Below are 24,890 nucleotides of genomic sequence, written 5' to 3'. Positions count from 1 at the left end.
TACGCCTGTCTACCCACGCTGCTCGGTGTGGCCTGCAACTATGAGGTGCTACGACGAGCTATCTCACCGTCAACTCAGGTGCGGAACTACGTGACTCGTGCGTAGCATTGGTGATGGCCGACATAGGGACAGGCCCTTTCCTGATGTCGTGAACCAGGGGTCCTGGGCAATCTCCGCCGCCGAAGGACGTTCGGCGGGATTCAGCACGAGGATCCGCTTGAGCAGGTCTAGCAGGGCGTCGGCGTCTCTGTCGTTTGCACACGCCCCTCGAAGCCTTTCCCGACGCTCCGTCCACCACGCATCAGGAGATGCGCACGGGCGTGACGCACTATCCCACAACGCCTTCCATGCCGGAGGTAGAGTCGCGGACATGCTTGCCATGGACTTTGGCAGACCGCTCATACCCACGCCGTGGAAGAGGGAGGATCCCGTAAAGATCTCATATACCTATCCGGGGGTCAGTCATCCTGAGCGCCGAAGCGGTAAAGACACGTCAACGTACGGTTGCGCCGAGCGCCCAGATGTCCGCGGGAAGCTCGACAGGGGGGTTGTCGATCTGCTCCACGACTAGGGCGAAGACGACCTCGGGGGCGCATGCCTCTAGCGCGCATTGGAAGCGCGATGGCAGGGTTGCGGCTTTGTGTGCTGGACGTGGGAGTGTCAGTAAGCCCATGAGAGTGAACTCGCGAAAGGAGACAGGGCACTTACCGTTTCCGAAGTCGAAGAGCTTCGTCTCCGGTTTAGCATCGCCGGCGACTTTGTCGTAGTACGCGGCCAGATCGCACGGCGCGACGACGTATGGCGGCAAGGACGGCGTCTGGTGGGCGGCGTTGACAGGAAGGACGACAGTAAGATCGTACGCCGGAAGGTCTTGCATGACATCCCCAGGGTCCTGCCCCGAGAGCTGGGGTATGGCGATCCCGGTGTTTCCCAAGTGCAGGTCTGCGCGCGTATTGGTTGGGATCAAGGGACCAAACGATGGGCTCACCTCCATGGACAACACCTGCAGCATGCAGCTGCGCGACGGCACGAGCCAGACCATGCGCAGCGCTTCTCCGCCACGCAGGGGGCCGCTTCGAGGGGTTCAACGCGAGCAAGGGCACGACCACATCCGTGACAAGCACTGAGTGGACCCCATTGGGCCCACGATGCTCGAACGAATCGAGCAAGGTGAGAACATGGGAGCGCTCCAGCCTATGCGGAATTCTTGCGACCTCGGTTAACATGTCCGCCTCTGTGCTTCCCTGGTTCTCGGATGTCGTGATCTTCAGTGCCACGAATTCTGCAGATGGCCCCGTCCTCTGCGCCAACCACACCGTCGCGTACGATCCGAAGCCCAGCTTATGCATAACGCGATACGCTCCCGCGTTTCCGTGGAGGATGTTGCCCAAGGTGACGGGGTGATACCCTCCCGGACTATAGCGAATCATATCCTCTGTCGTGCCCATCGAGTCGATTTGGAAGTCGTCTGGTTCCAGCGGCGAAGGGAGGGTGGACATCCTGAGTTTGCATAAATCAACTGAACAGATACGGCGTGAGTAGAGGTAACAAGGCCACAGGAAAGGGCGATGCATTCGCACGCCCGTACTGGGCGAGATGGCGGTTGATGCAAAGGAGAAATCGGCATTTGCCGGTGTGCATCAACATATGTGGTCAAAAAGGTAGCCGTCATCGTGGAAGAAAGTGAGGTTCGCCGGGAACACGTCGATGAAGGGTAGGAGCAACGCGAATCAGCGCATATACCCACTTTCCTGCAGGAATACCTTGCTCTTCGTCGTCCACGAGTCCCCTCGTCGTCCACGCCCGCCAAATCACACCCAGACAATGATCCCAAAAGAAGCCGTGCTATAAGTCCCTAGTCTGTGCGCTGAGTAGAAATGTGCGTGCCCGATACAAGTACAGATGATGCGGTTTCCTTTCGTTCGTTGAATGAGGTCGTTCAGCTTACGCCTCTGGTTCGCAGTCAATACCACCGTCCGGTTCGTAGTCAAGACCACCCCAGCTGCGATAGCCGCCCGTCGCTCAGCCACCGAACGAGCCGGACGCGCAGGGCGCACCCACGGCTATGCACCGCGCGCCGCACTGCACCTGTCCAGTCGGGCAGACACACATGTCTCCATCCCTCACAAATCCCGCATCGCACGCAAAGTCGCACTCGTCGTCGTTGCATGTCGGCATGCCGTTGGCAGGTGCGGTACACGGTGTGTCGCTGTCGTCGATCTGCGAGCATTGATCAGTGCGCAGTCCAGCCGATATACGGAAGGGTAACGCACATCTGTCTGCAGATCCCTGCTAATTTCCGCGGTCGCGGCCTCGCTTAGTCCAAGATCGTCCGCATACGCGTCGACCGTGTTCGAGCAGAGGCATACGGCGGGCAGCTCGACTGGGTTTGCGCCTGTCACCGTGATCGTCTGCGCTGGAATCACCGTGCAGACGTTTGCCGGGTCTTGACGCTTGAGATTGAGACGACGAGCAGCAATGATAGGGTGGAGGGACGCGTCGACCACCGTCGCCGATATAGCGACAAGGGTAAATACAGCGAGCTTCATGTTTTCTATTGCAGGTCAGTCATTGCTTGAATCGCTACGCAAAGACAACGCACCTGAAACAACGAGCGTGAAAATGTAGAATGAGTGTTGTATAGTGAAGCGCAGCTCAAGAACGCCTAGTAATGTCTGAAAGCGGGCTCAACGTCAGCGGGCGAGGCAGCGAGGGAAACATTGCACTCACGACCGAGAACGTAGGAAACAAAGAACGATCGGGACATCTAGTAAGACGCGCGTATATATTCCTTCCACAGGGGCCCGGAACAGAATTGAAGGCCGTTGCCACACTTGTCGAATAGACGCGGTGAAGAAGCGCGCCCAAGCGGCGAGATATTGATGGGGTCATGTGATCGCGAAGTTGAACTTCGGTGGGCTGCAAGTGCTACGCAGCCAGTTCCTTGGTTTTGGTACAGCAAGGTGGTATGTCGCCTGACAGAGAAGAGTCTTGTCATATTTTCCAGACAAAAGGAGAGCCAGATCAACATGGGATGTAGGGCCGCCTGCTAGAAGCTTCAAGCACAAGTGCAGACGACCTCTGGTCAAAAAGCCTCCAAGCCAGTAGATCGCTGTAGAGCTTCATTCCTTCTCGAGTGCTCTTTTTCGGTCGTTCGGGGTCTACAGATTTGCGGTGGCGGCAGAGCAGACTTCGGAAAGCAGGTCAAGCCTAATAAGATTACATTCGCTCGATGACAGACCGAGTGACGACAAGATGAAAGCTGCATCCAGGATTGTCGTGAGATAGCGACTCCGCATGAAGGGCCAGGCACCAAGTATAGCCTCTAGATCAGCAGCAGGTGCGATAGTCGAGCGCGGTCGTGGCTCAGATGTGGTTCAGACGATGAACATGAAGGCGCTGATGAAGTGCCGGACGGTGACACGTGTCACATCACCGGCGATTGCCGGTGATGCTCCGGTTGCCCTTTGCCTCAACCTGCAGCTTGAACCGCAACCACCAACTCCTTACATCTAACTGAACAATGGCCGACCAATTGGTGTGTCTGCAGATGCCAAGTGCAAACGTGATTACTGACCCTGCGACAGTCTGAAGGTATGTATGACGATGCGGCGCCCTTGAGCATTATCGATTGACATAATGGGGCTACAGAGCAGATTTCTGGTGCGTCGCGAGGACAGTTGACTTCGTATCCGTACTGAACGCGTCTGCAGAGTTCAAGGAGGCGTTCTCCCTCTTCGACAAAGGTAAATGGCTCGCCAGTGCACGCGTACTTCCCAAGATCTAACACATACGACCTCAGATGGCGATGGCACCATCACCACCAAGGAACTCGGCACCGTCATGCGCTCCCTCGGGCAGAACCCAACCGAGGCTGAGCTGCAGGACATGATCAACGAGGTCGACGCGGACGGCAACGGCACGATCGACTTCCCGGAATTCCTGACGATGATGGCGCGGAAGATGCGCGACACCGACAGCGAGGAGGAGATCAAGGAGGCCTTCAAGGTCTTCGATAAGGATGGAAATGGTTACATCTCAGCTGCTGAGCTGAGGCATGTCATGACGAACCTTGGTGCGTGCTACCTGTTTGCGCAGCGGGAGACGGGCCTAACACGCCGCCAGGGGAGAAGCTCTCCGACACGGAGGTCGATGAGATGATCAGGGAAGCCGATGTTGACGGCGATGGTCAGATCAACTACGAGGGTATGTGTTCGTACTTCCTGCGTGTTGCTGAAGCTCATATCGTCGACAGAGTTCGTCAAGATGATGCTCTCCAAGTAATCGTCCTTCTTGCTTCGTTATACGTATGGAAAGAGAGAACAGCGCTGTGTAAATCATACCGTAGTATATTATTACCCGAATTCCGGTAGCTTGCGCGTATCCTACGTTCTGAACCTAAATCATGTTCGCAAGGACTTTATTGAGTGGGTATGGTCACGGAGGGGAGGAGGAAGCTGAACGCGTCGCGCGTGTCCAAGCGCGTGCACGACTTGTTGAGGTTGACCATCATCACGACGTCGACGGCCTCGACGCACGATCCCCTTCCCCAATTCCCCTTGTCAAAGGCATGATACAAACAGGGATAATTGAGAATGCCCATGGTGACCTCGTCACCGACGTCGCTTACGACTTTTACGGCCTTAGGCTCGCGACATGCAGTCTCGATCAAAGGTGCGCCCTCCATACTTTCCCCTCGACACCCCCTCACCGCACACAGAATCAAGGTATGGCAACTAGACGAAACGAACGGGACCTGGGTGGTCGAGGATGACTGGAAGGTGCGCCCGTCTCCAACCTTGCACGACAGGGAAGCGCTGAACCACCTTCCCCTCAGGCGCACGCAGCCGCGGTGGCCAAACTCTCCTGGGCGCATCCCGAGTTCGGCTCCATCATCGCGTCCGCGTCCTACGACCACTCCGTCAAGATCTGGGAGCAGGTGCGCGCCACGGACGAGCCCGCGCCCTCCATCAATGGCGTCGTGGATGGATCGCCCGCCGGGCCCTCGCGATGGGTGGAACGCGCCATCCTCACCGACGCGCGGGGCTCGGTGCGCTCGGTGGAGTTTGCGCCACACCATTTTGGATTGAAGCTGGTACGTAGGCTTGACACCACTGTAGGAGACGCGCTCACGCATCCTTGTTTGGCCGCACGCAGGCGACAGTATCTTCGGACAACCACATTCGCGTGTATGAGTGCTTGGAGCAGCCCTCGCTCACGACGTGGCAGCTGTGCGATGATATCGACGCGTCGTCGTTGCCCCCATCCTCAGCACATACGCGCGGCGCGAATACGCGGGCGATCTCGACCCCCACGCAAAGTCATGACAAGCACGACAGCGCGCCCGCGCCCCTCGTCACCCAGGCGCTGAACTCGGCAAACCTGCAGCAGTCGCAAAAGGCGCCCGGCCCTTCGAATGCGGAGGCGGACGGCGGCTGGAGCGTGTCGTGGTGCAAGGACCGATACTGGGGAGAGGTGTTGGCAGCCGCGGCCGGAACGAGCAACACTGTTCGGGTGAGTGGACCTCCTTCGACAAATATGTCAAGCAAGGTCTGACACGAAGCACAGATCATCGAGCTCTCGCCATCGCGCAGGCCAACGACGTTGCTCACGCTAGACCCCTCGCCAACTTCCTTTACCAGCAGCATGGACGTGGACGAGGGCGCGCAGTCCTCCTCCCCATACTCCATAACGTCCGTATCTTGGGCGCCGTCCTGTGGGCGCTCATACCACCTCATCGCTACCGGCGGACGCGACGGGCGCGTGCGGATATGGCGCGTCAAGCCCGGGCCCGAAGACGACGAGTCGGAGGACAACACGGCCGGGTGGACGGCGTCCATCGTGGGCGACTTTGACCAGCATAAGTGAGTTCCTCTACCGTGATTGTCGACAGCGGCCTTTGCTCTTCGCCGCGCGCCTTTGCGGTCTATGGTGACGAGAATCTGATGCACGGTCGTTGCAGGTCTGCTATCGGGCGCGTAGAGTGGAATATTACGGGGTAGGCATCCCGTCTACTGAGCGCTATGTGATTGTCTATCTGACTCTGCTCTAGGACGGTGCTCTCCTCCGCAGGTAACGATGGCCACGTACGGTTATGGAAGGCTACCTCAGGGAATGTCTGGAGACCTGCAGGAAGCATCGGGGTTCAGGAGGCAGAAAAGGTGGACTCTTCGGAGAAAGACGAGGAGATGGACACTTGTTGAGCTTGGGGGGCGACGTGGCGGATGCCCTTCTGGCGTGGCCAAGACAATGTCTTGTTGTACCTGCCTTCTAGGCCATTGCTCAGTGGTTAGTGGACCTTTGCCGTTACTTGCCGTAAGGTGTTCTGTCATGTATCCTGCTCCCGTTGTCGACCCTATCGTTGTGCGCTTCCGTCAACAGACAAAAGGCCTTACGGCGATTTTCCGTGAGGTCTATGCGAATTGGCACTCGGCGCCGTCTCCTGGTCTTTTTTAGCGATTTGCGCTGGTGCGCCACGGGCGATCCAAGGTGATCTATCTGCTCCTTTCCTCCGCGTATCAGACCTTCTCAGCGGTACGCCTTGCGGTGTATACCATCCCCCGACGAGTCTTATTGTACTGAATGTGGCAAGGCGCGTGCGTCCTTTGCCTTCTCGATAGACTAGCCCGCGCGACCGTGCGGCCTAATTCATTGACGACGACGGCTGTAAACGGGCGTAGGGGGTCCGCAAGGACCGAATATGTACTCAGAGTAGTGTCAGTGCAGGTCAAGGAGTGTCGGGGCCTGAAAGCGCAGCGGTTTGGCAGCTTGGGAGGCGATCCTGCGCACAGGCGGTACCTGGTTTGCTCTACTTTTACGTGGCCTTTGCGTGCTGGCAGGCGCGTAGGTGGGCTGGGTAGACGCGTAAGGCTGAAACCGACGCGCAGAGAGAGTCTTCTCAGTCTCTTTTCGAGGAGGAGGCTGACGAATCTATTGTCTAGAGATTGGGCGGGACCTCGGTCGTCCAGATTGAATTTGGTGGACTCGGGCTCGAACGAGGGGTGCGCGCCCATCGGGGGACGTCCGGGAGAGCGCGAACCGGTTCGGTGTCGGTCCCTACGAAATGCTAAGAACCGGCGGCGCGCATCAGCCTTAGCGCACTACCCTGCAGGGCTTTATGCATCTTCACAAAACCCTGAGCTTCCTTGGGGGGTGATCTGCGCCTCGGAAAGCTCGACACGGACTCTCGGGCGCCGCACGTGGGGAAATTTCTATTGTTCAATTTGCCTGTGAATTGAAGGGAGGATTCCGAAGTGGGTCGAGTCTTTTACGGCCTCCGACAGGAGGACGAGCATACCCCCATGGACATGGAACGTGCAGCGTAATGGGGTGCGCCGAATCGGTCACTCCGAGCTGACCAGAGTGCGGTCGTCGGTCGCCGCTGTGCGCTCGCGAGGCATCGCATTCCATCGCTTGCGAGTACGTCTAGCTGCGCGAGAAGGTCTTCAGCACCAGTTTCCTGAGCATCGTAGCCTTCTTCTCACTGCCCCGGGACGACCCGCGGTGTTTTTCGCCCGCCCATGGGCCATGGCAGCGGGAGACCGACGTTGAAGTCATGGCGGCAGTTGCCGGGAATGTGGGAAAGTCGATACTTCTCCCGAGCCGTCCGCGATCCGCCGGCACTGGGCACGTTCCGTCGCTCCCACACAGCTTACCTTCCGCCTTTGCCTGCTCATTTGTGGCCTCGAAAGTCTGCCGATAAAGAAGCTTTCACAGGACATCGTGAAGATGCACCCATATCGTAGAAGATACGCAGCAGGAACGCGAAGCAATGATGCTGTCCGTTCGTCCGGAACACCTACCGAGCTGATGGTTTGAAAGGCGAAGGTTCAGCCAAATGAATGGGGTGTGGCTCGGCGCGTCAATCGACACGAGTTGAGCGCTGGAATTTCTCCGGGACAAGAGATGACTTTCGCTGACGCGTACAAGAGAGAAACGCCCTCTCTGTGCGCCCTCGTACTCGGCTTTGGCGGTGCCATGGGGGCGGAGGAATAATCTGGACGTATTCTGTCAGCCTTTGGGTATCCTTCCGTCCGCCCAAATGCCTCCGGCTCGGAAAGGGCACGCTCATGATTGGGTTCAAGCGAACTTCCCAGCAAGTCAACTAGCCCGGGCGAACCATGCCTCTTGTCATTTCATTCCGCACGAGTAATTTAGCACACCGACATCCCATCAGAGGCGGGCATCCAGGCTTCTGACCCCCGAACGAAATTTGCGGGGTGTCCGGTGTATATAACGGGCGCGGCGCGCACCAGGCCTTCCCTCTCACCGTCGCGTTCGCGTTCCTCACGGTACTCCGGCTTCTCCCTCCCTTCCTTACCCCCCACGCTCTTTGCATCCACCCCTCCGACGCCATGAAGTTCTCGTCGCTCATCGCCTTCCCTCTTGCGGCCCTCGCCGCTGTCTCGTCCGTGGTCGGGTCCGCTACCCCGACGAAGAAGGGCGTCGACATCATCAAGGCGCGCCAGTTCAACCCGCGCCATGGCCTCATCGATATTTGCGCGAACTTGGACATTGACTTGGACATTCACCTCGGGGACCGCGACCGTGAGTGGTGCGATAACCTCGATGCTAGGCGTTTCTGACTGGCCTTCGTGCAGTTGTCTTTGGCCACATCGATGTCTGCTTGTGTCTTGGTGCCCTCCCTAACTTCCTCGAGGCTCACGCCGTCGCTGCCGCCGCCGTGAAGCTCGTTGGCCACGATGTCGTTGCTGCCAGGCTCGAGGCCCTCGTACGTCCGCCCGATTGCACGCTCTTTGCACATGACTCACGCAATTCCCTACCTCCAGCTGAACGCTGCCCACAACAAGAAGAACTGCTCATACCCCCAGCACTACAAGTCCATCTGCTCATCGCAAGACCCTTGTGGCTGGGAGTGCACGGACGGCTTCGTCGAATACCCCACCAACAAGCCCACGCAGTGCATCTGCCCGACTGGCAAGACCGTCTGCAACGGCAAGTGCGGCGACTTCCCGCACGGTTGCGCTTCGCCGGTGCCCAAGGCCGCCAAGCGCACCCTCAACCGCCTGGAGTACTAAATTTATACACCAGTGCGTCGGCCTGCTCTCGTGTGGGCGTCGCATTGAGTGCTGACTTCTAGCCGTAGACAATCCACAGCTTCACAACGCGCGCAATGACGCCCCCCATGCCTGACGAGATTCATGCCGGATGCACGAGTGTGGACCTGTATCGAAGGAGGTGCATATCCCGCCGGCTGCTCCAGGGTCTGGCCGTGCTGTCCATAGAGCCGTTGTCGGTATACCTGTCTGTTGGTTGGGACTCTGCACGCTACCTCTACTGCTAGCGAGTTGCCATTCTTTACTAATAATACCTTTTCCTTTCCCTGGTCGAGTTTGTGGTAATTGTACCGTAGGCTAATGGTTTGCCGAACTCACGAACTTTTGGTTGCGCTAGCTTCCGAGACGGCGTTCAGTATACATACAAGCCCCATGTTAGTATATGGATAATAGAGAGAGGGGACATAGGATGCCACAATTCAGTGCTGAGAGTCCGAAACGCCAATCCTTGCGAATTCATGGCGGAGAGCAATGGCCGGGCCTAAATTGGGTTGAACTATGTTGAAGTTCAACATGGTCATGTGAAGGTAACGTGACTACAGTAATGACATCATGTTCAACTTTGCTCCCGAACTTACATCCTCCTCCTCAGTGCCGCAACATAGGGGGCGACCGAGGGCAAAGTATTCAGGACCCAGCGTCTGCTCGTCCATTTCACTCGATATTGCGGGGGGGGGGGTTAGCGAAGATCTAAAGATGGGTACAGCGTCCTGACCCCGCAATTTTGGACGAACTGGCGACAGCGACACCACAATGACATAGTTATCCACTGCATTGTACTTAGCCTACCATGACATCAGTTCTATCTTACTCGAGTATAAGAGAGGTGAGACCTGCAAAGGCATCAGTATTTTCGACTTCAGCACTCCCACCTACAGTACACGTACAACCACCGAACATCAACTTCAACATGTCTGGCACATCCCCCAACCCCACTGGCTCCAGTAAGTCAACCATGGCGTCTGCCAGTGATCAACAATCGCCAACACACAACATAGACGCCCACTCCTCCGCTGTCGGCCGTGGCATCGACCCGACGCAGAACCGCCAGTCAGAGCGCGCGACCACCGAGTCCGCAGCGCCCACCAACGAGTCCTACCCGGAACAGAAGCACGCAGGAGCCGTAGGCTACGGCCCTGCCTATCATAATGGTCCCGTACGTATTGTGCATGCGCTAGCACACCAGTGCACCTCACTAACGACTGCGCAGACCACCGGCGACAAGCTGACTGGCCTGAAGGAGCAGGTCAAGGGCAAGGTTACCGGGAACCCGGACCTCGCGCGTAAGGGTGTAGAGCGCCGCACTGGCGAATTGCAAAAGCGCGAGCAGGAGGCGGACGAGCAGGTGTGTTCGGGTCCGATTGAACAGCGTCGCGGTATGCTGACGAGAGCGACAGGACAACCCATTCGGCCAGGGCGCGACTGCATCTGGTGGTAAGGAACACCAGCACCACGTCGACCGCGCGGCGACTGTGGCGCCTGAGGGCACTGAGCATGCTGAGCATCAGCGCCGTGGCGGCAACACCGACAAGGTGAAGCACATTGGCTAAACGATCAACGGGAAGGAATAGGAAGAAGATCATGTACCATACCTATTGTACACATCACCATAATCACCAGCTAATCATGCCTTGGCCACTGAATACTGAGGTCTGACGGAATGAATCGACGGTCCAAATGTCCGATCTACGGGCCAGCGTAGCATTGATAGTCCAGAAGTTCGCATAAAGGAGCGGCGCATTCGCATTGTAGGCATGATGGAAGGAGCGTGATAGGGATAGGTTTCGATAATGCTTGACGGACCTCGACGTGCAGGCGACACTACGGACGTCCACACGCATTGCCACCCTTGTCGACGACGCTACAGATGAACGTCCTTGGACGTCTCAACGGCGATTACGTCCCGGCGGGAGGGAAAGAGTATAAGATAGCGGCGGGGGTATCCTAGGCCAAGGGGAGGTTCAAATGAGCCAGCGCGTACAGACAACTAAACAAAAGCAGAGAAAAAAAGGTGGTAGGCAAAAACGGTCGTCGAGGCGAACGAGGAGGAAGGAGGCTAGCAAGACGGAAGGGGATGCAGATTAGAGGACGGTGGCGAGCGGTTCCAATGTAGCGAAGTCAACGCAGTGAAGACGGATGGGTGTAGTGATGAAAGGGGTGAACGAACAGCGAAAGCAGCACGCGCAAATAGCGACGAAGGGCTCGGGCATCTGTCTGTGCAGCGAGAACAGGACATCTGTCTTTGCACCGAAGACCGGATAGAATAGAAAAAAGTCATAAAGAGGTCGTGAAATATAGGGAGATGGACGCGTACAAGATAGCCCAGGATATACCATTACATCATTCCGCCCGTAACGTCCACGTCCAGTCCGCGCACAACATCCGATCTGTTGAGGGTCGCCGGATATCTCAAGGACCATTGGATTCCTCGAGGGACCGCCGGTCATCTCTATAGGCGATGCCCGGGGACGGCCCAGAAGATCATGGTCAACGCGGTCGAGAAGGCCGCGACGAGGGCGCTGACCCAGACGGCGCGTCCGAGGAGCAGCTTGCGCACATAGGGCTCGCGGATGTGCAGGGTGCGGAACGGCGTGGTCTCCGACTGGCCGAGGAACACCAGGATAGGGTCCAACTCGTACTGATGCGAGATGAGGCAGAGGATGGCAATGGTATATGGTATGAAGAGCTGTGTATCGCATTAGCAAAAGCGAGGGACGGACAAGAAACGAAATACTCACGAAGAACCGCTTCGACTTGGGGTGCACATCCAGGAAGATGAGCGAGAACCCGACCGCGAGACCGATCCAGAGAATAATCAGGCCGACGATGAGGCGCACCAGGGATGAGACGGGCGTGAGGTTGCCGAATGCCTTCGAGCGCAGGAAGCGCGGGAACGCGTCCTGTTCCATGGCGCGGAAGCAGTAATCCTTCTGCGCGTGGAACATGTCCGGGATCTGCGCCATGAGCTGCATCTCCGCTGGCGAGCGCGGCTCGTGTGCCGAGCTCAGCGGGAAGCTGTGGATGCGGAGCGCGGGCGGGAGGTAGATCTCGTGGTTCTCCGTTGAGCTGACCGTCGTCGCGGGGCAGAGGTAGCGGTAGTATATTCGCTCGGCGGACGCGATCAGATTTTGGCGCGTGATTGCCTGCGAGCGGGGGATGATCGTCGGTGCGCGCGAGGCGCGTTTGTGGAAGAGGGTAGGCGTGCGGCCGGATAAGGAGAAAGGAGTGGTGGAGCGCGGAGGGTCGTCGTTCGCGTTCTTGGGGGACGCGGACGCGACGCGCGTGTGGTCGGAAAGGGCGGTGCTGGCGCCAGGGCGGGGCGAGGTTGAGCGAGGGCGATACTTCTCGTCGTCGCCAGTCATGAGGTGGTCCATGCTGCCCGTACTCCGCTTCGCTTCACCCATGCCGACGACGGTGCCGTAAATGGAGCCACGTCGGCGAGCGTAGTCCCAGTATTCAGGCCATTCTTCTTTCAGGTTGCGCCCGGACTTGCGAATGTCCTTGAAGTACGCGCGACAGAGGTTCTCGTGCTGCTGGACATCTAGCCAGAAGTCGAGGATATCCTCGGCGCCTTCACGCTGAAGAAAAAGGCTGTGTATCAGGTAAGTATCTGGGTAGTTGATAGACTGAGAGACGCAGAGAAACAACGCATTCGTGGACAGTGGTATGGGTCGACTAGGTGTCTGGTTCGATCGCGTCCTCTGGACCCTGAGGGCAAACGCGCCCCCCTGAGCAGCTTGGCACAGAGAATGGGGATCTCATAAAGATCTTCGAGAGATGGGACTCACTAGAACATGAAAAGGTCCACCGGCGGACGCGTTCGCCTGGAGAGTACCTCTTGCAGGGAGGGGAGCCTGTCGGCCCGACTGCTCGCGTATTCATCTTGCCGCTGCTTCTCGTCCATCTCGCCCACTCTATCGCTCGATGTCGTCCAGAGAATAAAGCGCAGATGAGAAGGGGTCGCTCGGCGTCGTCGTTGACGACGGTGAACAGAATCAACCGGGAAATTTACACTTGTTTGGCGACTTGAATTATCTTCGCGTTCTCGGCTTCTCACCCTCACCGCTCCGCTCGTCCTCGCTGCCGTCGTCCTCGCCGTCATGTCGTTCGCCAAGGCGTTCTCCCCTGCACTCCGCGAGATCAGGATACTGTGCTCGCAAACGGGCCCGGCGTCCGCGGGCACTCGGTGCGTCTGCCTGCTTCAAACGCGACTTCGGCGCCTAACGGGACTCGATTCTACAGCCAGTTCATCCAGAACAACTACCTGACTATCAAGCAGCACAACCCAGACTTGCCAGTACTCATCCGGGAAGCAACGGGTACGCCAGCGCGAGTGTTCGCGCGGTTTGGTGCGTGTTATGTTGCATCACATCTTTCAGAGACCTAACTTGCCCGACAGAGAAGGGACAGGAGAAACATGTTGAGCTAGAGAACGTTCCGGCAAAGGACGTCGAGAGCCAGATTCTCAAGTTGCTACAAGCATAAATCGCTCGTGCAATGTTATGATGACCGGCATTACATGAAGTCCTACCTTCGCCTCTCAACCAATGATCGGGCAGCACTTATGCCCGGCGCTTGCAGGCTGCCCTTCCCTACGCACTTGTCCCTCTCCATTTCAGACATATCATGCTCTGGCGGTCATCTCCTGAGCTCATTGTGGGTCTTCATCTCAGCCCGCCACCGCGTTCCGAGGTTCACGCGGCAGTCATGGGTACTCATGATCCAAGCTACGCAGCTTTCGAAAACTCAGTAGGCGAACGCCTATGAGGGTACGCTTTCATTGCTGTGGTTACAGTCCTGAGGCAACCCTGTGGGGCGAGTCTGTGAACGCGCGTTAATGACAGGCAATTGCCCGTTTCTGCTTCAGCTACCATTCCATGAAGAACATGAAGAACTCTCTGGGTTATCTAGGCTTCGAGTTCGGCGCGACAGTCGTGTTGGGTGAGTTCTCCTTCCATTCGAAGGGTTTACTGAAGGCGTCGCTCACCGAAGTCGCAGCTGGAAGCAAGCCACGCAGCTCCTCAGCGGCTCTACCACTGCTATGCAGCGGCCTGGTCATTCTAACCACCTTGCACGCGCAGGACTTCGCTGGCATAGAAGGAGACCGTGCGCTTGGAAGGAGGTCCTTCCCCGTCCGATCCCCGCAGCTGTCGCGCGCATGCGTATACATGGACGTGGCCCTGTGGTCGTTCTTGCTGGCGTGCGCATGGAGCATGACTTGGATGGGCTTTCTGGGCCTCGGTCTCGTCGTTGCGCGGCGGTTCTGCTCCTTCCTGAGTATCGTGGAAGGCCAACGCTCAGATGTGCCGCATAACGTACGTGTGTGCTTCAATTCCGCTCTCAGACGTTTACTAACACTTGACAATTCACCTCATGCTAGTCATGCGCGGGTGAAGACGACCGATTCATTCTCTGATCCTCGATAAATCATGGGCCCCTTGTGAAGTGAATATACACGGAGCATCTTTGTTTTGTCTGCGCTATTGTTCAGAGGCTTCGTGAATCGCTCGATAGCGTAACTAGTCATGATTATCGTAGTACATGTAAGGTGTCTAAAGTTGGTAATTACAAGGCGCATGGCGCATCGTTGGCTATCGTACCCAGTCGTGACGAGTCACCTCCTGTTCTTTGGCACATTCGCTCTCCATGCGCTTGGACCGAGGGGTGACTGCGATCTCCTCGTTACATGCCTCGCTCGTACTTGGGGGAGTGAACGAGCAGTTTGACGGCGCGAAAGAGCACCCTGACGGCGAGAACGAGCTGCTCGTCGGTGTGTACGAGCTGCTTGTACGTGAAACTGGAATGGGACTGTCACAGAACAGCCTCTCGTCCTCCGAAGGCCGCCCCGTCTCTTGTGGCGCCCCGCCGCACGACAGGGCGAAGTGCATGGACTCCAGGAAGCTGCTCGGGTGGTTCAGAGCTGACTTTGCACTGGCCTGCTGTTGCAGCATGATGATGACGACAACAAAGGTGGGGTAGATGCCCTGTTGGTGGTAGTCAGTATGAGCGAGGGTACGGGCGATATAGGCGAAGATAAGAGGGGAGTGTAGCAGGACGGATGTTTAAACGAGGATTGGGGAGATACACACCGCGCACAGGTAGAAGGTCTCGTGCATGATCTCGTAGTGCGTGGCAAAGTTCCAGTGGTGCTCCAAGGTTTCGTGGACTTGGATGAAGATGTTGATGGCCTGCGCAATGGTGAGTCCAAAGTCGACGACGAGGAACGGGACCAAGTCGTACCCAAAGAGCAGTGTACGCCACCCCGGACTCCAGGAGGAGTAGGAGAACTCCCCCAACCTGAGCGCCCGTGGAGTGCGGGGAAAGCCACGCGGCGACTTCTCGTCTGTAGATCCTGGCAACATTCGGTGAGTTGCGCTTCAACAGTGCAGGAAACGAGAGACCCATAAGCGCTGGAGACGAGGGCCACATACCAGTATCTGATACCAATGAGCATCGTAGCAATGACGTTGGTCAGACAGAGCGTGCTGGCCATGAAGGCGACCGGGAGGCCGTAGGCGATCCAGGTGTACGACGCCGTTTGGGAGACAAGCTCGAAGAGCGTTCCAGCTATCGGTGTAGTTGTAAATCAGGCAATGTACGACGAGGAGGCGGAAGTCAAGGATGGTCACCTAGACTGCAGCTCATGCTGGCTATAAGTAGCCCTCGTACGACGATGTTATCTGGCCATATCACCCAGGCTCTCCAGACGACGAGCATGTCGCTGATCAGGTACTGTAAATCTGCTGAGCACTCGAAAGCTACAACCAATCAACCAAACCTACGTTCACGCACGAAAGTACTAGGTACATGAAAGCTGTTCTGGCGGCCCTATCAGGGTCCCAGCCAAACACATCCCAGGTCATAGGAAATCGGATGGCGGTCGCTAGCGTCGAAGAGAGAAAGAGAATCGAGAGAGCCATCGTCAGCGGCCACGTACGTCCCTCTTTGCGCCTGAGGAGACACGGCGTTGTCAACGCCAACCGGTCGTCCACGATAACACGCGTACTCACGCCAATATGGGAACAGCTGCGAGTGACAATGCAACGTGCACGCCTATTCTCTGTTTTCAGCATGGAGACGCTACTGTGTCGCATCAGAACTGCACTTACCATAGAGTAAGAATATGGCACAGAACTGCAGCACATCATACCTGAGTCCGCCCACACTGTACGGATTCAGAGGGTGCTCTGGGAGCGGCGGAGGACCGCGCAACATTTTGGCTCAGAGGGCGGCCGAAGGGGCGACGCAAAAAGACCCTACATGGGTTGCAGCGATACTTAAGGGTTACCGAGCGGACGCATGGCTGGGGATCCTCTCCAACATCAGCACGCTCGAGTACCGAACGGTCAGACCACAATATGTACGTACTGGAGGGGGTTGGTCCACGGGTTTGGTGCATGAGATGACGATTAACGAAGACCTGCACGCTTGCTGGAGGTTGTCGGCCCCGCTCCCTGGGGTTTGCCGTCTCCCGAGAAGACTGAAGATATACGAGAACGAAGGAGAGCAATGTCGGGGTGTTTGAACTCCGAGCCCGGTGGATCTACTCGCCGTTGATGAGACGATCCCCGAAACGATTCTTGCGAGCACGAGGCGGCTCCGTGTAATGCGCCTCGACAATCGACGGTCCGACGATCAACATGAGCGACAGGGTTGGTCGTCGCTGGGCGAGCTTCGCGGGGAAAGGTGATTCAAAGAGCGTACGATGCACGATCTGCGTGAACAGAGGACTTCACGAGTCACCACTAATTTCCGCTCGTCCATAAAGGTCCGTCGAAGTCAGGGGAAAGACTGATGAAGGTTTTATGAGTACTGCTATGATGATGGTCGTTGCTGAGGTTGGTTCAGCTCGCGTGGGTCATGCCTTGCCAACGCCACAAAACGGACCTGCGCGGACCCACAACACGATAAGATCAAGACATTCGATCGCTCTCCTCTTTTCCCTAACTCTCATGCAGCAGATCCAAGGCCGCGAAGCTCGCCCCGCACAGGACTTGTCTCCTTTTCGCGAGCGGGCCAAGGTCTGAGTGATGCATCCTCGTGCACCTAGCCGGTCGCCGACTGTAATCAGCCGAGCAACATGTCCAGCGACGCACCAGAAATCCCGGCATTGGCACCCCCGTCCCTGCGTACGCTGGGGAGAGGTTACCCATGATGCCTCCGAACGTTAACGACGGAGGTGGAGGACCTTGGAGCCAGTGTCGCTGAAATCGTCGCGATGCCTGGGTGTGCCATAGTCGTACCCGCTGCCGGTACCCTTTCCCGCCGCGCCTTGCCTTCGTCCACGCTAGTGCGACAGCGCGCTGTTGCGGCTTCGTGCTTCGTGAATGCGCCATCGGTGCGCACCGCAGTCGCTTGTGGGCCGTCGGCCCCAAGGCCTGAGGGGTCGGTCGTTCTACTTTCCCGACAATCGTCCTGGCATCGGGGGTCATTCCCTGGTGCTGCGCAGACGCCCTCACGTCTCTTCTCGGGTCCATAGCGGCTCGGCGGAGGGCCGTGTGTGTGGATTTGTGAGCGTAGGCTGGATGGTATAGGGGGGTAAGCTCCCGAGCGCAACTTGCGCTGCTCAAGGGGGCAAGGGGGCATATCTGGGAGGGTATTGAAGCGTGGTCCATGGCACGCCCTTGAGTGCAATTCGCGGCACGCCTAATTCATCGGAGACGGCGCAACTCGATTCAGACTACTCTGGGTCTGCTGCACAATTTTTCTCTATCCTTACCGAGGCTTTTGTCTCGCGATTGCTGCTTCGCGTACAGTGGTGCTACATAGAACCTTCCCGGCGCGTGAGTTCTACTCTTTGTGCGTAGGATGCGTTATCTGCAAATCAAGCATACGATATATAGAAGCAACTGGTCAATGAGATTATTAGATGCATAGCAGTCCCAGTGGGAGCGTCATGAGCAGGATTGGATGCGAATTTGCATGACGGCAATTGCCGGGCGTGGACCCACAGGTCATCATGTGCGCGAGAAGTTGGACTTCACCTGTCCCTACACGAATACTGGGATGCGCATTACTCCAGCAGCGCATCCTACAGAAGCGCGCATACGAATATACTTCACCTTCTCTGCACCACGGTTGTACAGCGCGAGGAAAGTCACACGAACTTGCTAAGGTTTACGCAAGCAGCCTTACAGACTTACAAGCTACCAGGCAGAGCGTTAGAAGCAGGATCGGACAGACAAGATGTGTACAATTGCGTACATATGCACAGGTAGACAACAGCAATTAGATGCGTGCAACAAAAGCAGTGTTCGAAGCGGAGAAAGGCAGGGTGTGAGGGATGTGCGTCGAGGAGATAGGGGAGGTGCGAGATGGGGAAAGAGGTATCGTTTGACGAGCAGCGAGTGTGGCAGTACATATGTCGGGCCGCAAACAGACCGGTCGTGCTTTCGCCACAAGCAAGGTAGCCCCGCTAGTGCTGCTTATCTAGACTCCTAAGGATGAGACGGATATGAGCAGGATTGCAATCCGCCGTCTCACGTCGGATTCTGGTGATGCAGGCGAAAGCAACCTCTGTACGACAAGCGTCTACAGGCTTTGTATTTGTACAATGAGGAACTGCTTCTCGTCGCTGAACTGCTCGTCTAGAAGAAATTGTCAGCGGCAAATTTGGGAAAACGTATCCACGGGCATCTCGAGAGCTACGCACCCTCCTTGTCGTTGTGGAAGTTGCGCAAGAACACAAGGAGCTTCTCCTTGTTTCTCCGCAGAATAGCCTCGATTTGCGGCGGCTTCTTGGGGTTGGCCACGAAGACCTGAGAACAGCTGTTAGCTCGCGTAAAGCAAGTCGCGCCGCAGCCAAGCTCACCTTGAATACATGAAAGGCTTCGAACTGTATGTTCTTGCTCTTATCCCTGAGCAGGTTCATCATCATCTTGAGGTTCGCCTCGTTCGCGATATAGCGCGTCATCACGTTGAAGTTCGCGCGGTCGAGCAGGATCTCGCCGAGCAGCTTGAGTGACTGACGCTTCGTGACATAGTTGTTTGAGAGGATGAGGGTGGTGAAGGAGGAGAAGAACTGGCGAGGGCGTCAGTATAGAAGTTCAACACACACGTGACGTCGCTGGCAACGCACCCGATCGTAGTTCTTATCGAGGTATTCCGCGACCATGGGTTTGTGGCGCGTGAGCGTCTCCTTGAGGTTCGCGAACGCGTCGCAGGAGATGCCGAATGTAGTCGTCTCGATGTAGTGCGGGAACTTGTAAAATCTGTGAAGAGAGCGAAATCGTTAGCGCGCCACCCTCGTTCGCACATGAAGCACGCACTGGTCAGAGTATAGCAAGATCTTGCACAGCTGCTCGTGCCGCAACATCTCCTTCAGAATCATCCCAGTGTTCAGTGCGATCTCCTCGTTCTCGTAACCTGCGAGTGTCGCGAACAGGATGTCCGGCTTCGACACCAGGTATTCGACGGTCGGGAACCGCGTGCCGATCTGCCGGCGGAGAAGGTGGTTGAAGATCTGGACGACGTCCTTGCGCGACTCAAACTCGAGCCGGCCCATGTTCTGCACGAGTACATGTAGCAAGTCGGTGTTGTAGGTCTCTTGCGCGAGCTGGGCGACGAGTTCAGGCAGCGGGTCTGCATGCCGGAGGGGAATGGGGTTGTAAGACGGTGCATAGCGACGATGAACAGGGGGAGCGTGGCGATGGGTGAGTTGACGAGGGAAGATTGTAAGAAGTGACTTTAGCGATTGCAAAGAACTCAGGGAACATCCACGTACCACCGTCCCCTATGAGGATGCCCTTGATCTGCTGCAAGTTCTTCGACACCTCTTCGTTCGCCTGTGTCTCGCGTTAGCACCTTTTCATTCAGTTGTTGACCCCCCTACGCACCTTTCTCCTCGACTCCCCGCCCGGCGCGCTTGCCTCAAGGCGAGGTACAGCATCGCGCAGTCCGCGAACGAGGTCTGGCGGCGTGCGCGGCTTCGTCTTGAAGAAGTTCATTGTTCGTACGCGCAATCAGAGGGTAGTATCTTGATGGGAGACAGCAACGTCCTGAAGGCAAGCTATGAAGGAGGTAAGCAGAGGCCGCGGCGGCAGCGCGCCACAAGGAAGTTCAGGACAAGCACCTGGATTCGGTCAGTTCGACGGGCGCCCGGCAATTGCCGTGACTTTGTCAACCATCGGCGCGGCTGTTGCGCTGTGTTCGCTGACAGAAACACTAGACTTGGAGCGCGACTACCTACGTGCTTGATAGAAGTATGCCCTGGCACAGGTATATCTAATCTGTCCGTGGAACGGCTGCTGCAGTTCTGAACGACATCACGTTTGGCATAAATGAACTGTGACATGAATAGAGCGTATTAGTTAGCATAATTATCAAGTTCTTCACTTGAAATATGCAGCTCCACTTCATGCAGTGGGTAATGCAGAACTTGAAAAGGCTAATGAATATCTTCGTGGTGCAGGCCGAAAACCGAGGAGCATCATTGGTATTCGAACTCTGGCGTGCCCATGTGATGACCTCGTGCGCGCTCAGGAGAAGGGCGGTCTCTTCGATATCCTTGCCGTTCTGACCTACATCAAGGCATGTGTATAGGACGTTCGAAGGAGATTGTGCAGGCGTGCACGCATGAGGGATATAATCGGCAGGATCCTGGAATGCGCGTTGGCGTAGAATGCCGCGGGAGGCTCATCGATTTGAGAACCGTCTGCCTCTTTACATTTTGTCGTCTCGATCTTTCACTTGAAGTACGCTTTTTGATGATTTTTCATTTGTGCTTTCGTTAAGGAATTCTCTGATAATTATCGAAACTAATACTGTACGCTCTAATGGAAGTCACGGTAGGATGAACTCCTACCGTTCCATTACAGCCGCCCGCTCTAATGGACATTGGCCATCCATTCGCGGTTGTGTGAAAAACAGAGAAATCATTAGCATTAGAAGGAGAAGGAGTGGTATCAAAGGCATCGCAGGTTTAGATACTATATACACGGACCTCTAATCCCAGTCCTCGTCGTCCTCATCCTCGTCGGAGCTATCTCCCATGTCCTTGTTCCTCTGCATCAGAGCCGCCGCCAAGGCGCTCGTCAGGTCACCGCCTCCGCCACCGCTGGCAGCAGCAGCTCCGGCTCCGGCCGCAGCACCCACGGCGGCGCCGGCGCCTGCTGCACCGACGACAGCACCTGGGCTCGGGCGCGGCGGAGGACCTTCCGTCTTCTTGAGCGCGTGGACGCCCTTGCCTTGGATGGACGCGAGCAGCGCGCCACGAGCGTCTGACGGGGGTGGGAGGCCAGCGGGAGGGCCACCACCGCCAGCAGGGGGCGGGGGCGGCGGAGGCGGAGGCGGGGCACCACCTGCTGGAGGAGGGGGTGGAGGAGGCGGCGGCGGCGGCGCACCTCCCATGGGTGGAGGGGGAGGAGGTGGCGGTGGCGGTGGCGCCCCACCCGATGGCGGCGGGGGAGGCGGGGGCGCCGGCGGAGCAGTGGTCGGACGCGAGGGAGGCGGAGGCGGCGCTGCGCTCGTGGGCCGCGGTGGAGCGGGAGGTGGAGGCGGCGCCGCACTGGTAGGGCGCGGAGGCGCTGGCGGCGGAGCCGAAGGCGCCATGCTCTGCGGACGCGGAGGCGCAGGCGGTGGCGCAGACGCACGGCTCAATCCCCGCGCGGGCGGTGGCGGGGGGTGCGCCGGCCCTCTCGAAGGAGGCGGAGGCGGCGGCTGCGACGCACGCGAACCCCTCGCTGGGGGCGGGGGTGGTGCGTTGCCTGCACTGTTCGTGTGCCCGTGCCCCCTCCTCGGAGGCGGAGGCGGCTTCGATTTCGCCTTCTTCTCCTTCGGCTGCGGGGCGGCGGCGGCGGGCGCCTGCTGCTGCGGGTGGTTGCGCACAAAGTCCTTGATGAAGTCCATCTCGCGCGCAATCGTCTCGCGGTCGACGCCCGAGCCCTCGAGCTGGCCGAGGAAGGCGGTCCAGGAGGGGTCGACGCCCTTAGTGGTGAAGCCCTTCTCAGCGTCGTAGCCCATGTGCGCGACGTGGATGAAGGAGCCCGAGGCGGGGCCGGAGATCATGGACTTGTCAATCTTGCCGCCCTTGGCGGGCTTCTTTTTCTTTTGCGAGGAGGACGAGGAGGATTTGGCTGCAGAACATCAGTCGGCGGGAAACTGGCGATAGATTGGTGCTGTGACTCACAAGCTTTCTGGTTATTCTGCTTCGTCACCTTCTTCACGAACGTCTTCGCCTCGCTTTCGTCCGCGAACACGAACCCGATCATGCATTTCTGGCGCGTGAATCAGCCTCGCGTCCCACGAAACATGAACCACTGCCACTCACATCGCCCGCAAAGCTGTGGAAATACGCCCGGTCGGCGTTGTACTCGAAACCCTGGTACAGCTCGTGCTCCCAGATAACCCCCCGCGTGCCGGTGAGGTCGACGAGGCGGAAGAAGAGCGCGTTCGCCTTGCTCGCGTCGCGCACGATCGCGAGCGCGCCCTGCAGCCCCGCGTACGCCCACTCGCTGGGGACCGGGTGCGCGTAGTAGATGCGCGCGAGCGCGGCGAAGAAAATCTTGTTCGACGGCGCCGGGATCGCGGCCTTCACCTTGCCCTTCTCGTCGGCATTGAGGGTAGATTGCGCGGGCATCGTGCGGTGGTTCGCGGGTGTCGAAGATACAAGGGTGTGTGTCGAAAGTTTGTGGGTGTCAGAGTGAGATTAGGAAGTCGTTAAAGTCCAAGGAGAGGGGAGCAGGAGGTGGGAGGTATCGTGTACAGCTGGCAGCGAGGGCAGTGCGCGCGCAGCGCAGATGGTGGGAGCTCAAGCTGTCGTCTGCCGAGGTATCTCGGCGCCCTTATGTCGTAATCTCTTTGTGCCGGATCCGGAGTAAGGCACGGGTCACTGTCGTCACCAGCACTCGCGCTCTTGAGGGTGTTGGGGGCCCTCGAACAGACAAAGTCGACTGAGCGGAGTAGGGGATGGTGAGGGGAAGGAAGAAGAAGTGAAATGGAGGGACGAACTCAGGCAAGAATTTGTTTGTGCCCTTTGTTCACGTGGTTCGACTTCCAGCGACACAAATATTGAACACCTTTCGCTAGAAGCACCATTCGCACAGCCGGGCTTCCGTCCAAAGAAGTAGATACCATTGACAGCAAATTACATGGCCTAGTAAGAAAGAGAAAAGGTCCAAATCCCCACACCACTCCCTCTTCACCACCGCGGACAGGTCGATAGCAGAAAGTTCATGCATAAAGTTAACCGTAAGCGAGTCGTCGAATGGCTGGAGATTTCGGTGACTAGGCGAAGGGGAGGGGGGCAGAGGAAGGTAGCGGGACGGATGGCTGGGCGGCCTAGATACGTTATATGTACAGGAGGGCACAACAGTCAGAGCATACAGGATCCAATCCAAATCGACGCCAGCCCGGAGAGGCGGGCGTCCATAGGCGGTGAGGGCGGCGCCTACTTCGTCGCCTTCACTACGGAGACCACGATAATGATGATGATGACCGCGATGGCAACACCGATTATGATGCGCATCTACCAAGTGCGTTAGCCTGATTGTTTGTAGGGGTCTATACGATCAACGACGCACCTTCATGTCCTTCCACCTTTGACACGGAAAACGTTCGTAAGCCACGGAACAGTCTCCTATCGAAGCTATGCACGTACCACATATTCTAAAACAGCGGGGATCAGTATACCGAGGTCGCACAGGAAAGTAGGCAGTACGCACCTTGCGAACCCGGTTCGCACCGCGACGGAATCCCTGTGCGGATACCGCGAGGTTGTCTAGTTATGCGCAGCCGCACAGTAGCCAAGAGGAGGTCATGCAATCCCAACAAGCAGGAGACAAGCGGAATGAGAAGCAGAGAGCACGATATGAGGCGAAGGTGAGGGAGAGGGCTCATTAGTTGGGGCTATGGATAAAATGGCTTTTCGCGCACCCGTCTTATCCTGTAGCGAATCCAGCCGCTCTCCCCGCTCCGCGACCTTGGTTATGTTCTCCCGCATGATACCAACCGTGTCGTCGATCTGTGCTTGAATCGCGGCGGTCTTGGCGTTGCCGCCAGTGGAGCCAGAGGCGCCGCCATTGCGGGGAACGTAGGGGTCGTACGGCTCAGACCTAAATCAAACGAAGTAGGTGCGTTGTGCAGATTGTGTTGGATCGGCAGACGAGACGGCATAAGCGGTGAGCATGATGTCGTAGTAGCGTATGAATTCGGGATAGGGGAGCGAGACAACGAACGAATGAACACGGAAAGGTCAGCAAGCTGTCTGGACAAGGGGAATGATGTGCACGCACATTATTATGAAGCGTTAATGGGGGAGGAAGGAATCTGCTTAGTGGTTAGCGTCGAGGAGGCCTAAGCGAGCCGTCGTGCGTACCGTCTCAGACGATGAAGATGGCGGCGTAAGGCAGAACGGCGTCAGCGGCGACGACCTCGGCTGTGCTCCCACGGTTGTGCCACGCGACCGCCGGCCGGGTGTGGTCCGGAGCGGCCTTGTCACGTGCCAATTGGTTGAAATTCATATCCTGTGGCGCCTCTGCCAATATCGTGTTATAGCGGTCGAAGGAAAGCACTAATTGCCTGCTTTACTGCCACCTATGAGCTCTGTGCAGGACTTGGAACCGCTGAAAGAGTAGTGCAATGGGAATCCGAAATTGCGACCTTGATATACACGTGACGTTGTTCAATTCGGGTCGCAGGAAAGCACTTTGGCCTCGGATAAGCAGAGAACGATCGCGGCATGCAGTATCTATATATCTTGACCAAATCAATGGTCTCTACGATGATCCCAATATCAAGTTATGCCTATTTGCTCAGGTGCATCAACCACAATCACAGCCCGAAAGATTGCCTGCCAAGAACGCTGTCCCCAAAGCC

General features: G+C 57.3%; 13 protein-coding genes across 13 annotated transcripts; 7 read left to right on the top strand and 6 right to left on the bottom strand.

The window, feature by feature from the left end:
• Positions 1–69: 69 nt before the first annotated feature.
• On the bottom strand, positions 70–2,767 carry SCHCODRAFT_02672807 (kinase-like protein; the record flags this gene model as incomplete). Its single annotated transcript, XM_050346654.1, has 9 exons — positions 70–447; positions 503–645; positions 709–942; positions 989–1,500; positions 1,949–2,002; positions 2,111–2,220; positions 2,274–2,554; positions 2,603–2,665; positions 2,731–2,767. 9 exons carry the CDS (start codon positions 2,765–2,767, stop codon positions 70–72), a joined length of 1,812 nt encoding a protein of 603 aa, XP_050197746.1.
• Positions 2,768–3,465: 698 nt separating this feature from the next.
• SCHCODRAFT_02642330 (calmodulin) lies at positions 3,466–4,372 on the top strand. Its single transcript, XM_050346272.1, has 7 exons — positions 3,466–3,538; positions 3,588–3,594; positions 3,652–3,663; positions 3,714–3,746; positions 3,803–4,075; positions 4,126–4,206; positions 4,256–4,372. Exons 1-7 carry the CDS (start codon positions 3,524–3,526, stop codon positions 4,282–4,284), a joined length of 450 nt encoding a protein of 149 aa, XP_050197745.1. The 5' UTR covers positions 3,466–3,523; the 3' UTR covers positions 4,285–4,372.
• A 129-nt stretch (positions 4,373–4,501) lies between these two features.
• Positions 4,502–6,426, top strand: SCHCODRAFT_02642318 (WD40 repeat-like protein). The gene is made up of 7 exons (XM_003025948.2): positions 4,502–4,674; positions 4,721–4,781; positions 4,838–5,095; positions 5,158–5,514; positions 5,569–5,864; positions 5,963–5,998; positions 6,053–6,426. The coding sequence occupies exons 1-7, from the start codon at positions 4,571–4,573 to the stop codon at positions 6,201–6,203; spliced, it is 1,263 nt and encodes a 420-aa protein (XP_003025994.1). The 5' UTR covers positions 4,502–4,570; the 3' UTR covers positions 6,204–6,426.
• A 1,529-nt stretch (positions 6,427–7,955) lies between these two features.
• Positions 7,956–9,522, top strand: SCHCODRAFT_02642315 (uncharacterized protein). The gene is made up of 4 exons (XM_003025949.2): positions 7,956–8,547; positions 8,601–8,731; positions 8,790–9,050; positions 9,107–9,522. Exons 1-3 carry the CDS (start codon positions 8,355–8,357, stop codon positions 9,036–9,038), a joined length of 573 nt encoding a protein of 190 aa, XP_003025995.1. The 5' UTR covers positions 7,956–8,354; the 3' UTR covers positions 9,039–9,050; positions 9,107–9,522.
• Positions 9,523–9,937: 415 nt separating this feature from the next.
• Positions 9,938–10,717, top strand: SCHCODRAFT_02642311 (uncharacterized protein). Its single transcript, XM_003025950.2, has 4 exons — positions 9,938–10,021; positions 10,076–10,233; positions 10,288–10,422; positions 10,475–10,717. Exons 1-4 carry the CDS (start codon positions 9,988–9,990, stop codon positions 10,625–10,627), a joined length of 480 nt encoding a protein of 159 aa, XP_003025996.1. The 5' UTR covers positions 9,938–9,987; the 3' UTR covers positions 10,628–10,717.
• Positions 10,718–11,526: 809 nt separating this feature from the next.
• SCHCODRAFT_02518102 (regulator of G protein signaling superfamily) lies at positions 11,527–12,981 on the bottom strand (the record flags this gene model as incomplete). The annotated part of the gene is made up of 3 exons (XM_003026028.1): positions 11,527–11,763; positions 11,816–12,668; positions 12,866–12,981. The coding sequence occupies 3 exons, from the start codon at positions 12,979–12,981 to the stop codon at positions 11,527–11,529; spliced, it is 1,206 nt and encodes a 401-aa protein (XP_003026074.1).
• A 142-nt stretch (positions 12,982–13,123) lies between these two features.
• Positions 13,124–13,715, top strand: SCHCODRAFT_02592077 (NADH dehydrogenase, alpha subcomplex, subunit 2). Its single transcript, XM_003025951.2, has 3 exons — positions 13,124–13,263; positions 13,320–13,426; positions 13,477–13,715. Exons 1-3 carry the CDS (start codon positions 13,178–13,180, stop codon positions 13,560–13,562), a joined length of 279 nt encoding a protein of 92 aa, XP_003025997.1. The 5' UTR covers positions 13,124–13,177; the 3' UTR covers positions 13,563–13,715.
• Positions 13,716–13,954: 239 nt separating this feature from the next.
• SCHCODRAFT_02693351 (uncharacterized protein) lies at positions 13,955–14,948 on the top strand (the record flags this gene model as incomplete). The annotated part of the gene is made up of 2 exons (XM_003025952.3): positions 13,955–14,392; positions 14,458–14,948. 2 exons carry the CDS (start codon positions 13,955–13,957, stop codon positions 14,491–14,493), a joined length of 474 nt encoding a protein of 157 aa, XP_003025998.1. The 3' UTR covers positions 14,494–14,948.
• Positions 14,692–15,531, bottom strand: SCHCODRAFT_02518355 (uncharacterized protein; the record flags this gene model as incomplete). Its single annotated transcript, XM_003026029.2, has 4 exons — positions 14,692–14,874; positions 14,898–15,061; positions 15,167–15,265; positions 15,318–15,531. The coding sequence occupies 4 exons, from the start codon at positions 15,529–15,531 to the stop codon at positions 14,692–14,694; spliced, it is 660 nt and encodes a 219-aa protein (XP_003026075.2).
• A 1,503-nt stretch (positions 15,532–17,034) lies between these two features.
• On the top strand, positions 17,035–17,950 carry SCHCODRAFT_02642296 (uncharacterized protein). Its single transcript, XM_050346271.1, has one exon. It carries the CDS (start codon positions 17,296–17,298, stop codon positions 17,554–17,556), a length of 261 nt encoding a protein of 86 aa, XP_050197744.1. The 5' UTR covers positions 17,035–17,295; the 3' UTR covers positions 17,557–17,950.
• A 658-nt stretch (positions 17,951–18,608) lies between these two features.
• SCHCODRAFT_062544 (Mo25-like protein) lies at positions 18,609–20,023 on the bottom strand (the record flags this gene model as incomplete). Its single annotated transcript, XM_003026030.1, has 7 exons — positions 18,609–18,664; positions 18,730–18,835; positions 18,889–19,098; positions 19,156–19,288; positions 19,346–19,658; positions 19,801–19,840; positions 19,913–20,023. 7 exons carry the CDS (start codon positions 20,021–20,023, stop codon positions 18,609–18,611), a joined length of 969 nt encoding a protein of 322 aa, XP_003026076.1.
• A 749-nt stretch (positions 20,024–20,772) lies between these two features.
• SCHCODRAFT_02693348 (WH1-domain-containing protein) lies at positions 20,773–23,024 on the bottom strand. Its single transcript, XM_050346853.1, has 3 exons — positions 22,345–23,024; positions 22,204–22,291; positions 20,773–22,150 (listed from the first exon to the last, which is right to left on the bottom strand). Exons 1-3 carry the CDS (start codon positions 22,651–22,653, stop codon positions 21,021–21,023), a joined length of 1,527 nt encoding a protein of 508 aa, XP_050197743.1. The 5' UTR covers positions 22,654–23,024; the 3' UTR covers positions 20,773–21,020.
• A 101-nt stretch (positions 23,025–23,125) lies between these two features.
• Positions 23,126–24,433, bottom strand: SCHCODRAFT_02642283 (synaptobrevin). The gene is made up of 7 exons (XM_003026032.2): positions 24,391–24,433; positions 24,308–24,341; positions 23,949–24,127; positions 23,738–23,793; positions 23,674–23,681; positions 23,597–23,612; positions 23,126–23,541 (listed from the first exon to the last, which is right to left on the bottom strand). Coding segments are annotated over exons 2-7 (339 nt in total). The 5' UTR covers positions 24,310–24,341; positions 24,391–24,433; the 3' UTR covers positions 23,126–23,463.
• Between the last annotated feature and the right edge of the window lie 457 nt (positions 24,434–24,890).

The sequence above is a fragment of the Schizophyllum commune genome, assembly GCF_000143185.2.
Source record: "Schizophyllum commune H4-8 unplaced genomic scaffold SCHCOscaffold_13, whole genome shotgun sequence".
Classification (NCBI taxonomy): domain Eukaryota; kingdom Fungi; phylum Basidiomycota; class Agaricomycetes; order Agaricales; family Schizophyllaceae; genus Schizophyllum; species Schizophyllum commune.
The sequence above is the reverse complement of the archived record's forward strand: the minus strand, read 5'-3'. Positions and strand labels throughout refer to the sequence as shown.